Here is a 15548-nt window from a genome sequence, read left to right on the forward strand (position 1 = left end):
GACACACTCAAACCTAGAAATTCACCTAATATCCATAACTGATCTCGTTTTAGATCAAAGAGATTCCTCTCCCAATCAGGGTCTGCCAAAAACTGGGCAGCAGCGTTCTCTTCCTCATCAAAATAATGCATAATTATATACTAAGTGGGGTGGAACTGAAAATAATCTACCTAAGCCCATCCACTGACCTAAACACCTCTTTGAATGCACTCGTGAATTACACTGTCGGATGATCCTGGCTAAAGGTCGCCAAATATGTTATGAACATTACTCACAACTATTTAAAAAGTATAAGTGGCAAGAACAGGCTCTTTTCTCTTAACGATCAGTGCCACAAAGGTTAGAATTTAAAGCCAAGGGGCAAGATCTCCAGACAGTGAAAAACACCAAATAACACTCAAAGAGGATTAACGAAAATATAAACCAAAACTTTAGTATTTATTTTAAATAAATCTTAAATTAAACCAACATAAAAAAAAAACTGATTAGGGTTTACAAAATATTTTACCTAAAAATATCCTCATTCACACGATAGAACAAGAGACAGTAATTAGGAGGAGGAAGGAAAACAGCCTATTTCTAGAAAGGCCTGAAAATATTCTTTTGGAGAAGATAATGAAAGAGGGAAAGAACCTTAATCCTAGATCATACAATTACTCAAAATTATTTACATACATAATTACAAATAACTCAACACGGATCACTCGATCTAACATCATAGGTGGTTACAAGCAGGCACTATACGGGCGATGACACCACTACAGACACGGCTGTCTATCAACGCTCCGGAATCACGAAGGGGGTCTGCAGCCGAAGGATACACTGACGCGCGTCAGTAACGCCAATAAAAAAGATATTCAGTTTATATCCTTACCAGCTAGCTGAACAGATTCAAGCCTTTTCACGACTCCGGAGGTTTCAGGACGAAAGCAGGACAAGGGACAAGACAAGATGCATTCCCAAGGGCAGCAGGCAGGTCCAGAGATGCAGATACGTAGATATAGTATCGAAAGGGTGCCCGAACAGAGCACAGGAGACGTTTCTCAAACAAGGCTGCAGCTTCCACAGCGACTTTAGTAATTAGGAGGCGGAACACCGTCAACGCCCTCCGTAATACAGGTGAAAAGGGGGGTCCTCAAACGTAGCAAGGCCAAGAGAATCTCCAAATTTTTAATAACGTCCTGCAGGGATCAGGTCAGGCCAACCTCCAAGATAAGGAGCCGAATGCATACTCCTCTTCATCCTCAGCCAACGGTCCCCACCAAAAGTGAGGCAACGACCCGCAAATCACCAAACAAGCACCCGGCCGAATAAATACATGAAAAGAAAAAAAAAAAAAAACAACTCTCATGGGCGAGGTACCACTTAAATAATAACAACCTTCGGTGGGAGCGAGAAAAACCTTAACCAGTCTTTTTTTTTTGTGTGGCAATAAACAAATTAAATTGAAAGTAACTGAATGAAATTTACTTTACAGGCCACGAATGAAAATTAAGCATATTATTACAATATCTATAGTATATATATATATATATATATATATATATATATATATATATATATATATATATATATATATATATAGTATATATATATATATATATATATATATATATATATATATATATATATATATATAATGTGTGTGTTAAAACTAAAGGTTCGTCGACTTGGATCTTTTGTGTTTTTAATCCTCGAGACCTAAAGAGTTACTGTTCCAGAACACCTTTACGATCAGGTGACATGAAAGTGTGAGGTAAGTTTTGTAAACGTGCATTTCACATCTCAGCTCGTACTCTTCGTTGCATGTGCTCGCGGTTACATGATATTATGTGTATATGTCTATCGTAATTTCCCCTGCAATCCAGTAACAGGCTAACTACTTGTTTTATTTTCTTGTTGACCCATGTATAGTATAAGCATAAGAGTTACGCAGTCCAAAACTTGTTTGATTGTTTGTACGTTTGTATGGTGTTTTTACGCTGCATGGAACCAGTGGTTATTCAGCAACGGGACCATCGGCTTCACGTGACATCCGAACCACGTCGAGAGTGCACTTCTATCAACAGAAATACCCATCTCTCACCCCTCACTGGAATGCCCGAGAATCGAACTCGTGGCCACCGAGGTGGTACGCCAACACCATATCGACCACGCCACTGAGGCGCTTAAAGCTTGTTTGAATCGTAAAATTTATAATAGATATGAGAAATTAGTAAACAATTATTCTGTCATTCATCGGAGGTCAATATTAACCATCTTGTTGTAAAATAACAAAATCGTTTTTAAAGACGAAAGTCAGAGGGAAATACGATTGCTTTCTAGACCCACAATTGTTGGTGCTAACTTATACTGTGTGTCGTTGATTAGAGAGCGTGATCTGATTTATTAAAATCTTTCCAGTTAAAATCCTCCCTTCGAAGTGGCTGGTCAAGTTGAAGATGTCTTTAAAACGACAAAATAATAATCAATTCTTGTTCTTGGATCGCATGCGAATAAGGCAAAAAACCCTTTTCCAGAATGATCAGTTACACTGAAGGTCATTTCTAATATTGAGAAGTAATGTTTTATTGCATTCTACAAAGTGTTGAAAATCTGAAAGGCCAAGTTTTACGTCAGTTAGTAATATTTTCAAGTAAGAAATTACATCTGAGCTCTTGTTGCAATTATTGTAATATAAGTCTAATGAAATATGACAACTTATGCATTAGATTAATATACCCAGCTTAGATATTTACCATGTTCAGAAGACATTAGGCTCATACACACACACATGTCATATTATCTATTATATATATATATATATATAATATATATATATATATATATATCTATATATATATATATATATTATATATTACATATATATTATATATATATATATTTATATATATATATATATATATATATAGTATTATATATATATATATATATATATATATATATAACTATATATATATATTTATATATATATAGAATATATTATTAATATATATCTATATATATTATATATATATATATATATATATATATATATGTATGTATGCGTGTGTGTGTGTGTGTGTGTGTGTGTGTGTGTGTGTGTGTGTGTGTGTATTGATAAGACGCCAAGTAGATATGAAAAGGTAAATGAAATTTGCAAGCAATGTATGTATCTTTTTATTTAATAACAATGGTGTCAATGATCACAGGGTTGCACACTGAGCTTAGAAGTCACGGGATGCTGGATTGTTCCACACTACATACATCTTGGCGGTGTTCAGAGGAAAGATTTGGGGATGATATGGTAATGAACGCACGTGCAGGGAGAGGGGTGCTAAAAGGGTCATAAATTGCTTTGCTGTTTGTGAGAGACTATTCTGCAAACCTTACGTAGTCCCATAAGAAAGATGAGGAAGTTGATCTTTTTATCCTTGGAGGCCATTTTTATTGTTAGTCTGTCTCATAGATTTCTCCGTCTTGGATGTTCAAATGCTGGGCACCGATTTTTTGTTTAAAAGGCAGCTGTTTCCACGTAGTTAAGCTTTGTTGACCGCTGTCAAACCTGCAGATTGATTGAAATAACGAAGAAATGCTCTAGGGTAAATGTTTTCGTCACTCAAAATCACATGGTTGGTGTGAACAGTAAATATGGTGAAAATGACAGATATGATTTTACTTTGAAACATGAAATAATCGCGTGAAGTACGAGATGCAGCAAGAAGGAGTGATTCATTTTGTCTTTCAGTGTGAAAGTTAATCCTTCGGCATTCTGTTACAGAAAAGGCATTGTTAGATACTTTCGAGTATTAGGAAAAATAACTATTTTAGACATTTGCTCATAATCTGTTGACAGATTCCTTTTCATTCTGGTCTAATAAAACTGCCTTATTCGTAGAAAAAATAGAAATATATGCAGAGCAATCATTCTTTCTAAGGTCTAAAGTCTCTATAGACTGTGCATAATTGCAGTGTTATCAAGAATCGTATTAGAAGCGACACTCTTCACTATCCGAGTGTCACCCAGAACTACGATATTTAAAAAATTATTGTGAGTAGATAGTTTGAGCCTAAGCTTAACTAAGGTGGCGTTATAAAAGTTATTGATTACGAAGGATTTCATACCTGTCGACATTTGTGCGTATGGATAATTCTGTTGGTTGTTTTACAGAAACAATTGATTTTACAGCTAATTACTTTTTGCACTGTTTATGACTCTGATCTAGTGATTGCCACTCTGTAGGGTAAAGCGCTTTCCGATCATTAGATGGCTCCTAGGCTCTTTATGCCAAAAGCTTTCTCAGCGACGAATTGGAGTGCTATTTATTTTCTGAAGGGGTATATATTTTATTTAGATATATTCTCTAAGGAAACATATTTCGTCAGCGAATTGGTTATTAAATGATATTTTACTATTTGATATTCTGTGGAAAAATGTCCCTTTATTATAAGTCTCTCGAATTGCTTCGAGCATTTTTTTCACCAATAAATACTCTCTAGTCTCTATTAATGCTTAAAACCTCTTGCTATATATTCACCCATGACAGAATGAATTTCAAACTCTCGATAAGTTTGATTCACTTCCGTCTCTTTTCAAAGTTAAATGTTAAGCACTTTCCCTCTCTGCTGATAAATATGTTGGATTATTGTAAGGCTGGTAAATTTACCATACCTTTTCGAACATACTTCCACGTGGTGGGAGACATCAGTAAAATTGCTTTGAATATATTCAAGGTTTCAGTTTTTTCGCAAATTATCACCACTTGTACTACTATCCCCCTCTGGTATGCATTTAGCAATATATAGAAGTATAAACCTTGCACATAAATGCTTGTATGAATATATAGTACGCATATGGTACTTACAATTGATGTGCATGATAGAATGCTATTAATATTTATTTTTGTCGTATTTTTTTTCCTTTTATACCAGAAACTAAGTAAATGAATTCATTGAGTAATGTTTTGAATAATCGTATAAGACTTCTTTATGTATCATTTCAAAAGTGTCCTTCAATATTATAGAGCTTTCTGTCTTGGAATGCAAAACTGAGAAATTCTCGGTTGGGAGCATAACGAGACTGGTCAGAATCAGGCACTGTTTTCTTCCTTCTAAACTGTAAATGAGATGTGGCAATGTTTTCTAGCAACAGATTTCGATCAAATGTTCGTTCGACGGTGTAAACACGAGAATTCAAAACAAATAACGAAGCAAAATCGTTGACAATCATCGAATCTTATGCCTCGGATTTTCTAATCCTCCTCTTCCTCCTCCCTCTCCCCCTCCTGCTTGTCACACACCCTCGTCTTTTTTTTTTTTTTTTTTTGTTACTGAATGGGAGTCATTTGACAAGAGAATCATCATCCCAATAAGGAACAATTATCCTGAGCAACCGGCACTTTTTGCATCGATAGTCAATATTGCAATCTTTTCCTATTTTTAAGATCTATAATGTATTCTTCGTTTGTTGCTCACATATTTTCTTAGAATGAAAGAGTATAAATGAGAGGCAAAAATTAAAACAAAATTTGTGGGGGTTTAACAATCAAAAACAATTAAACAGTGATAGTGGAGGTTTCTTTCTCCATGTTACATTAATATATATTCAACTTTCCCTAAATAGAAAATAAGCCTAATTTTCAAATCAACGGGTATGTGCACTTTATCTCTAATAAGAAATAAAGTATTTTATTAGGAATTACAACGATATCCTTTTCATTGGAAATTTGTTGTGATATACACAACTAAATGCCGTGTTCATAGCCAAACCATGGTCTAGGGAAGATATAAACTCAATTGTCTTAATTTCTACATAGGTGCACTTTTTATATAATAAAATTGCCCTGGATAGCATAATGGTTGCAGAAAAAATAAAATTTAAGAATGGAACACTGGACTATTTTGCGAGACCATTTTCTAATCATGCAGTCGCGTTGGATACAGCTGCATAAGTAGATTTTCAGAGTCATGGACTCTTTTAGCTTTTCTTTGGAGAAAACTTAGTATAATGAGTAACTGCCTGTCACTTTTTCAGCATCAATTACTTTGGGATCGTGTGCTTATACCCATTTATATATATATAAGAGAGAGAGAGAGAGAGAGAGAGAGAGAGAGAGAGAGAGAGAGAGAGAGAGAGATTATGCTTTGGAAGATACCAATGACTGGCGTGTTTCATTCTGTCACTCTTGATTGAATATATTCCAAATCTTATGGAATGATAATGGTAGTATTTACTCAGGAAATTTTCTCTACTTTTTTCTTCCGTGTGTTACGCCGACCAATATTTTAACGACCCTTTTTAGCTTGTTGCAAATGGAAATGAGTGCATTGTGGATAATAATACTAATTGCAATAAAGAATAATCACTGAAACAACGGAGCTTGATAGAAAGAAGCCGAAGTTCCATAAATCAAACGAAAATTATAAACGTAACAGATGTCTAGATGTCTCATGAAAAATGGAGCTGTAATCACAGTGAGTATGGGTAGAAATGAGCAACTGCTATATTTCAACACAATATCAAATACTTGTTTATGATTGATTCAATAAAATATAGGTTTTAATACACTGGTTGTACTGGTCCACGAGAATTAAAGATCAGACAAGAAGAGCCACCTCATTTTCCTTGCTTTTTCTGGTGATATGTCATGTAATTTCCTTAATTAAGAAGAAAACAACCTTTAGGTTACTTGAATTTCCTTCATATAAATTTTCAAAGTAAAACTGATTTCAAAGTCTGGATTTTAATGTCATTTCATAGGACGAAATGCTCAGCTTGTTTTGGATATTTGTAAAAAAAACTTTATCTATAGGAAACATAAAATGTTGACTGTGAGAAGATTATTCTCATTCAAATTCAAAATCTGGTAGAGTCCTCATTTTCAACTCTGCATCTTAATTCGGTTTGAAACTGACATTCAAACTACATGTTGAACTGCCTATTGGGTCTCCCACATTAAGCTTTAAGAGTGATATTTAAGACAGCTCTATGAAGATTCAACCTCTCAAAGGTGACTTTTGTTATGGTAGATTTTTATGATAATCATTGAGTAAAAGGAATAATCAAATTCATGCCAAACTAACGCTGTTAAGTATGAATATCAAGTTCATAAACCCCGTTGGGTTTGGTTGCCTTGTTGCCAGGAATTGTATTACATCAATTAGTTTAGGAATGCTCTAAAACCACTACAGGGTCTAGTGAAATTGAGTGGAAATGGATATGCTAATAGGATGATTACATTTTGTAAATGTAATGTTAAAAGACTGAGAGGATCATTAATGATTAGTATACAGCCATAACCTTGTAATATAATTTTTTCAGACGTTATAGATAGGTTGGTAGCACCTTGACCATTCTGTGATATGGGTATTTCATCTTGTATATAAACTCTTACATACAATTATTAAAAAGCTACTGTAAACAAGAAGATTCTACATATGGAGAAAACTACTCATGTTATAAACATATATGTATATACATTTGATGGGTTTTGAAATCATTATGTTTCATGACTTATCCTACTTTGTTCCCTTTATATTAGTATATTGCAAGATACCTAGATGTCTGGTGTCAGTGACCAATAGTAATAGTAGCCACTCTGTGTGCATTTGCTTGGTTGTGAGGTTTGCGCAAAGGAAGTCGCAGCATTCTAGCAAATGCTCTTCGAAAGTTGTGGTTGCAGAGAGGATAAAGGACTGGGTTGAGAGTCGAATTTAGGTACCCCAACCATATAGTTGCTGTGTGCGCTTGAGGAGGCACACAGTTATCGCAGAGGGCCATGATGGGAAATAGTGTGAAATACGGAACCCAACAGGCCATAAATGCTCCCACAATCACTCCTAGTTGACGTGCCGCTTTGCGTTCCTTGGCCAAGTTGACACCTTCCATACGACGACCACCAGTAGCTGCATTACTGTTGGCACATGCCATAGACCTCTTTTTGCCAGTCCCGTTGGTGCTAGCTTCGCTGGAGGATGCATGTCCTGGGCTGACACCTCCTTCGCCTCCACCACTTCCTTGTGTTCTTGACATACTGCTAAGGCGCCAGCTGCACCTCCACTTATTAGAATCATTGGATGGATCCCATGAGGAATGCGGCCTTGTAGTACTTTGATAGCAGTGGATGTGATTATGATGGGGACTTAACCTATTTGTATTTTGACGTCGAAGTTGCTGCTGTTGTAGTAATTGCTGCTGTTGCTGAGACTGTTGCTGTGTTTGTAAACTTTGCTGGTTTGGGTACTGGTGATTGAGAGTTGGAGAACTGTGTCCAGAATCCTCTGGAAGATACTCAACACTAACCGTCACACCTGAAAAATGAGAACAGTCATGTCTTCCAGGAGTGACTATGGTAAGGCTTCGAAACTGACTCCGTTCAGCCGTTGTGGTAATCGTAGGGATGTCATGTGGCTGAGAATTCTTTGAACCATGACTGTGCCTCTGTACTCGTTCCACCTCACTGCAGGAGTCATTTGGTACATCATGGCTGGAAAAATTGACTCTCCCAAGAGCTTGCCGTGTTTGTATTTCTCGGAAAATTCGGCAGTAGAGATACAGCATAAGAGCTGATGGAAGATAGAAGTTTAGTGCAGCGGTTACTGCTTTAAATGGTACATTGTTGGTGAACTCTGTTTCACAGACGTGTTCGGGTTGATGACGAATGCCATCCAATGCAATGTGATGCCAAGCTAGCACCGGAACTAACCAAGCCATTGCTGCTGCCCAAGAAGCTCCTATCATGACCCATGCTCTTCTTCTTGTTCTTCTTCTTAAATAACGTAAAGGAGCTGTTATGGACCAATATCGGTCCAGCGATAAGATCACCAAGTTGAAGATGGAAGCTGTTGATGCAGTGTAGTCGGCGGCTAGCCAGAACTGACATACAGGCAAGCCCAGTTTCCAGTTACCTGTAAAACAGAAACTTTTAATGTAATAGTTTTTAAGTAATTCGAAAAACCTAAAATAACTACAATTTTATACTTTTGATTTATGTGTTAATATGATATACATTCGATTTGGAATAAATTTGCAAATAATTATAAAATGTTATTTATTCTGATTCAATTTTTCTTTTGTTTAAGAATGTATCTCCATAGAGGGGAATTACGTTTAGTCTTATAATATGGCATAGAAAGTTACAAGATATATTTTATGAATGATTACTATAATGTATATTCATTGCAATTGACAGAACAGGTCTGCTTGCGTTAATTGCCTTTATAACCTAACTTAAAATAAATATAAATATATATATATATATATATATATATATATATATATATATATATATATATATATATATATATATATATATATATATATATATAAATACATATATATATATATATATATATATATATATATATATATATATATATATAGTTAAAGTTAGGCAGCTGTTTGTGTTTTGTATGAGGTTAATTGAGAACTGTATTTAGTGCCTTTCATTTTGTTACAAAAACTAACATCGTGTATGTACAAACAAAATGAAATTAAGAAAAGACAGAGGAAATATAAGCAATGACAGATAAGGCTTTACAGGATACCATGATCCCACCGTGTTTATTATATATAACGATTACGGCCACAAAATGCAACTAATCCGATATAGCTGGCTCATCATGAAGCGGGTAACATTCTGAGAAAAATAAATACTGAGTAGGTAAATACATACAAGGAATTACATCCTTTTATAACCGGAATAAAAAATAATTCTAATACTCAAAACGAAAAATTATGGAGAACTTGCGAAGCACATAGGAAACCAATGCTCGCCATTTTAAATATTTGCCTTTATAACCGATCGCTAGTTATCGAAGTGCTAGAGAAAATACATTCAGAATATTTCCCCAAAACATTTTCAAATATAAAATATCTAAAATTTAGGCATTAAAAGAAGTACTTGTATACCTTTGGAGTCAAATGGCATATTATTGATGAGACAAGGATTAATTAAGTGTGACAGATTGAAATGGCTCAGTATCGAAATCACAGGTGACATGCACAAACTCTGATGTGAATATCCAAGTTTTTATATTTTCATAACTAATAGTTTGGAAGCGTTCTGCCAATTATGGAAAAATACTAGCGCGGTATTTCCATACAGGGTGAAGATAGTTTGGTTAGTAATACAGAGGTCAAGTGTAATGGCAGCCAACTGCCCAGCATCTTCAGAAATGGGGTTATTACATCATAATTCATGTGGGTTCCTAATACCTGTAGATAGGTTTTGAAATGCATTAGGCTGCCAGGCTACGAATGGAAGCAGACTAACGAATAACCACTCCAGCCCCTATAATCTATTGATTTCCTCATAGTTTTTAGATATGCATTTCACTGCAAGCCTTGAATCCAGCTGAGAGAGATGAAGATACCCTTCCCTACAGTAGTGGGATTAAAATTCACTTGCTTTAGTAAGAGAGACTACTGCTGGTTTAGTAGCATGCGTATGTTTAAGTCCCACTCGTGAAGAAAGTAAATCTTCATCTGCTTCATCTCATGTGGGATCAGTGCTGGCAGTGAAAAGTTATAAAAAATTTAGAGGTCATTGGAGCTATTAGTAAATCATAAATATCTGGGAAAAGTGACCAGCAGATCATATTAATCTATGTTTTTTAAATCAACGTACCATTACTTATAAAATGAACAAGACTTAAATGACTACGGGGGAAATGGAGCGATCATTAGAGAAATAAGTTTAATTAACAGTTATTGGTAAAACCATAACAAAATTGGAAATAATATATTACTTATAATGATCCAATACGTAGGTAGACTATACAGCAAGATTATTCTCCAGAGAAAGACTAAAAAAAAGTAGGAATGTTAACTACTTTGAAACGACTTGAAGAAAACTTGTAAATAAAGAAAGAATTCAGCATAAAACAAGACAATACACAAAACATTCATGAAAATTGCTTATCAAAAATAATGTACATTCACAGAATTAAGAAACCTATACTTGACTATTTGCAATCTAGGATTGCAAAACTTTTTAGAATTAATAGTAATTAGATGTCTAATTATAGAGACAATGACAAGTACTGAACTAATGCACTTCATTACATTTATGAAACTCCCCATGGACATTATTCATGCCATGAAATAATGAGTTTTCTTTTTTTCAGCATTAAGTACAAATGACTTTGCAAGAATTCATTATCGACCTTAGATAATTTCGCTAAGGCGCCTGTGAAAATAATCTGTGCCAAAATCGTTTTCATGAGCATCAGATTTCTGTCACGAGAAGCGAAACTCATATTCAGCGAGGCGATTGAAGTTGGGAAGAGAGGTTTTATCGCGCAGACATATGTACGTAGTTTTCAGTTGGGATTCCAGATATAGTGAGGCAAGAAGGGTGGTCTTAGTCCAGAGGAATCATCAGAAATGGAGACAAGAAGATTAGAAACTGCAGATTAAAGTAAATGACAGAAAATTATAAACTTTTTTCTAATTCAAAATATATAAATATATATATTTGGATTTTATGTAACCATCTGTTTTCACGGATATACTTAGGATTTGCTCCAGTTTTGTTTTATATTTGTTGTTACTGAATAAGTAAAAAAAAATTGCAAATTAAATGAAAATTGTTGAGCTACTTTTAAAGCTTTTAGCATCCTGGTATGAGTAATAATGCTTATATCTCCGTAGGGATTAGTGCCATAAGAGCACGTCATGCGGTGCACTTTAGTATAGACCTTACTTAAGGATCTTTGTAGCGTCCCTTGGACCCCTAGCTACACACCCTTTTATTCCTTTTACTGTACCTCCGTCCATGTTCTTTTTCTTCCTTCTTACTTCCCACCCACTTCTAACAATTATTTCATAACGCAGCTACGAGATATTCCTCCTGTTACATCTTTCAAACCTTTCTATTCTCTGTGTTCCTTTCAGCCCAGAATTACCTCATAGGTCCCAGTGCTTGGCTTCTCGCATAAATTCAATATTCCATTCCATTTCAGTCAATTTCAATAATCCTTATCAGAAACAATATGTAATATGTTTTCCTGTTTCAATATATATTTTCGTATCCTGTTACCGTGAATAAGTTTTCACGTTAGTTATAGTTTGTCTTTTCTGTTTCAGTAAGTTTTATTTTATTCCATGACAATGAATAAGTTTTCCCTTATATTTTCGTGTACTTTTACGCTAGCCATTTGCTGATCAGATTTGTATGAATAAATTATTCTCTGATGAGTTTGAGCAAAGATACCGATTCAGGTGCTACGTTGTAGCAGAATCGATTTACTAATTTTGTTCAATATGTTTGCAAATGCAAAAGAGAAAGAAACGTCAAAACGATTTATTGAACATAGCAAGATACGAAAACAACACTTTGCATATAAATATCCAGTCAAAACATATATGAATTTCTATTATTTCTTGCACAACTGTGATTAGTCTTCAGTGACTTTGCTGTGTGGTGGGATTATTATACGCTTTACGCTTGTCTCATTTCGCCTTTTCTACACTCACCTGCTCGCTGGACATCAACAAGCAATTCTGCCTATGCATCATTCTCGTATCACCAGATATCTATAAACATTGTTTCTCCTCGGAAAACTTCGAGGATATTTCTATAAGTCATTATTCTTCAGAATTGCTCATTTCCTTTGCTACCATAACCAACTGATGTTTTTAAATCATACACCCGGAATATATCCATGGAGAAATATTTTGGGATCGTTCCTCTCTGCCGTGGTTTTCAAAGGACTGAACCCATCATTAGCATCAAGAAAATGGAACGTATTCTTACGTCCCTTCCTCTGCCTCGGAATGGTTTATTCCTCAAGTCGTGTCATGTAATGTGTGCTCTGTTCACTTTACTGCTCTGTAGATAATTTAACTATTTTCCGTTATTTTAATAAGTTTTTGTTTGCAGTCTCTTACCTTCGTAAATAATCTGTTGCCATAGTTTTGTATAAATAATCATAATCATATCACCAGGTTTTCTTCTGTATTTCAATTTATTATTGACGAAGAGAATATGTATTGAAGTTATTAAACTTGCGTAATTCGTAATCTGAAACAAAGTGATCTCAGCAAGATGCCATTTGATGTGAAACTTTAACAGGTTCCCATTTGACCAGTTGTATAGTGATCAGTGACCTTTAGGGCTTTATCTGGTTGTTATTATGATCTTTGTCTTGAAACAGCACTTAAAGAATGATAACTGTAGTATCGGGAAAATAATAACAAAAGAAACTGAAGAAAATTTTTTTTGAAACAAAATAGGAATAACTGGTCGTAATTCTGGAAAATCAGCATTGTATAAAGAACATAATAAATACATAAAGCTTTGAGGGTATAAAGAATATTACAGAGGCTCTTATTGAAGGTTCGTTAAGCACACGAACAAGTTCAACAAACATACAAGAAAGAGGTACTCGAAAAAAAAGACAAAGCAAAAAGGTGTTGCTACAGAAATACTAAATACGAACATTTACCTAATCATAGATGCACACCAATAAACCAATCACAACACAATAGGAACTATTTAACGTGCTCGTGAAAAAAAAAACAAGATAACTTTGGTCATTTCTCACCCATCATAGCGTAGGCAGCTGATATAGGCATAACAATCACCCCAACTGTCAGGTCAGCAGCTGCCAGACTCATGATGAACAAATTCGATACCTGGAATAAAATGTATCTGTATAAAATGAATTTTTATGTATGTGATGTGATATAATATAAAATTATATATACATATATATATATATATATATATATATATATATATATATATATATATATATATATATATATATATAATATATATATATATATATATATGAGTGTGTGTGTGTGCGTGCGTGTGTGTGTGGTATACATATATATTATATATATATATATATATATATATATATATATATATCATATCTATATATATAATATATATAATAATATATATGTTATATATCTATATATCACATATATACATAGTTATGTTTCTATGTATGTGTGTATGTGCCATATGCACTATAAAATGTAATTTCAACCAAACTTAGTATACATATGACTTACCATCTGAGAAAGAATACTGTGGGAGTAAGATATCACTGGCACTGAAGTGGGTGGGTTGAGGGAAAGGGATGACATATAAAAATAACCGAAAACGGCAGATATTAGTGTCCATTCCATAGTTTTTAATTTTGTTGAGGCAAATAGTCCACTTCTGATGCCCTATAGTCCTAGTTTAACCCCAATAGGAAGTGGGGGCGTGGGTTGGCTGGTAAGAAGGAGTGGGAAGATAGTGGCATGTAAAAAAGCCAAAAAGGACAGATATTAATGTCAAATTCATAGTTATTGAGGCCGTTGAGATGAAAAGTGACAGTCGATACATTTTAAGTCCAAGCTTAGCTCTGATAGGAAGGGTGGGTGAGATAGGGTGACATAAAAATAACCAAAAAACGAGAGATATTAGTGCCTAATCCATAGTTTTTGAGGTTCCTGAGATGAATAGTGACACTCCCAAGGTCTTCAAGTCCAAGTTCAGCCTTGATGGGAGGGGGGTGGGTGGTCGTAGGGTGAGAAGGGTGGGAAGGGGATGACATGTAAAAATAACCGAAAGCAGCAGATATTAGTGTCTAATTTATTGTTTTCAAGGTCGATGAGATGAATAGTAACATTTCCGATGCCCTTTAAGTCCAAGTTTAGCCCAGATAGGAAGGGGGTTGAGAAGGGGTGAAAAATAAAATGTCAAAAATGATGGATATAAATCAATAGTTACTGAGGTCGCTGAGATGTATAGAGTCACTCCCGATGCCCTTCTAATTCCAAGTTCAAGCCCAGTAGGAATAGGAGTGAGAAGTGATGAGATATCAAATGTCAAAAATTATGGGCAATGTAACTGAAGCAACTATCTTAACAGGAAAGTGAGAGAGAGAGTTTATCGGCTTCCAATCAGAGTTCCTTGCTCAGCGCCGAGTTGATCAGGTAGTCTATATATATATATATATATATATATATCATATATATATTATATATATATATATATATATATATATATATAATATATATATAGTAGTTAGGCCTAAATCAGAGATCAATGGTGGACGAACAAAAGCATAAATACCGATAACAGAGTTGGGAGCAAGAGGGCGTCAACCAGATTAGATACATTGGAATTAATCATAAGTATTGTCACCAGCGAAATACTTGAGAAGTTGCGAGCTTTGTAAACTCTACAGACAGTCTTGAAATAATTAAGCATTCTAGTATGGCGTACTTAGGATATCTGTAGGTGTCGATGCGTAGGACCTTAGCAAGCAGGCATATACAATAGAGGCATAACTGTTGGCAAACTTTTTTACTAGGTACTAACTCTTGGACCCAAATGGCGAAAGTAGCTTAGAGCAGAATAAGAAAGTAAGACGTAAAGAATAACCTATAAGAAAAAATAACTGTTATTTTATTTTTGCTTTTTCTCTTTTCTAGATTATTCTCTAGGTCTGAATTTCTTATTCCGTTTTAGAAATAAGATAAATAACAACTAATTTATGGATTTCAAGGAGCAATGATAGAAGCAAAGAAAGAGGTAAGATTCATGAAGAAGTATTTGTTT

The 15548-nt window shown here is 34.6% G+C and overlaps 1 protein-coding gene across 1 annotated transcript in view; it reads right to left on the minus strand.

Moving 5' to 3' along the window:
• Window positions 1–3180: 3180 nt before the first annotated feature.
• Window positions 3181–15548, minus strand: part of LOC135220546 (histamine H1 receptor-like) — a 476346-nt gene continuing 463978 nt past the window's right edge. Inside the window, exons 4-5 of the mRNA XM_064257736.1 lie at window positions 13528–13618; window positions 3181–8886 (exon numbers count right to left, since the gene is read on the minus strand). Of these exons, the coding sequence (XP_064113806.1) occupies window positions 7550–8886; window positions 13528–13618 (1428 nt within the window). The 3' untranslated portion in view covers window positions 3181–7549. The remainder of the gene's footprint in view (window positions 8887–13527; window positions 13619–15548) is intronic.

This window comes from Macrobrachium nipponense, chromosome 2 (genome assembly GCF_015104395.2).
Source record: "Macrobrachium nipponense isolate FS-2020 chromosome 2, ASM1510439v2, whole genome shotgun sequence".
NCBI classification, from domain to species: Eukaryota; Metazoa; Arthropoda; class Malacostraca; order Decapoda; family Palaemonidae; genus Macrobrachium; species Macrobrachium nipponense.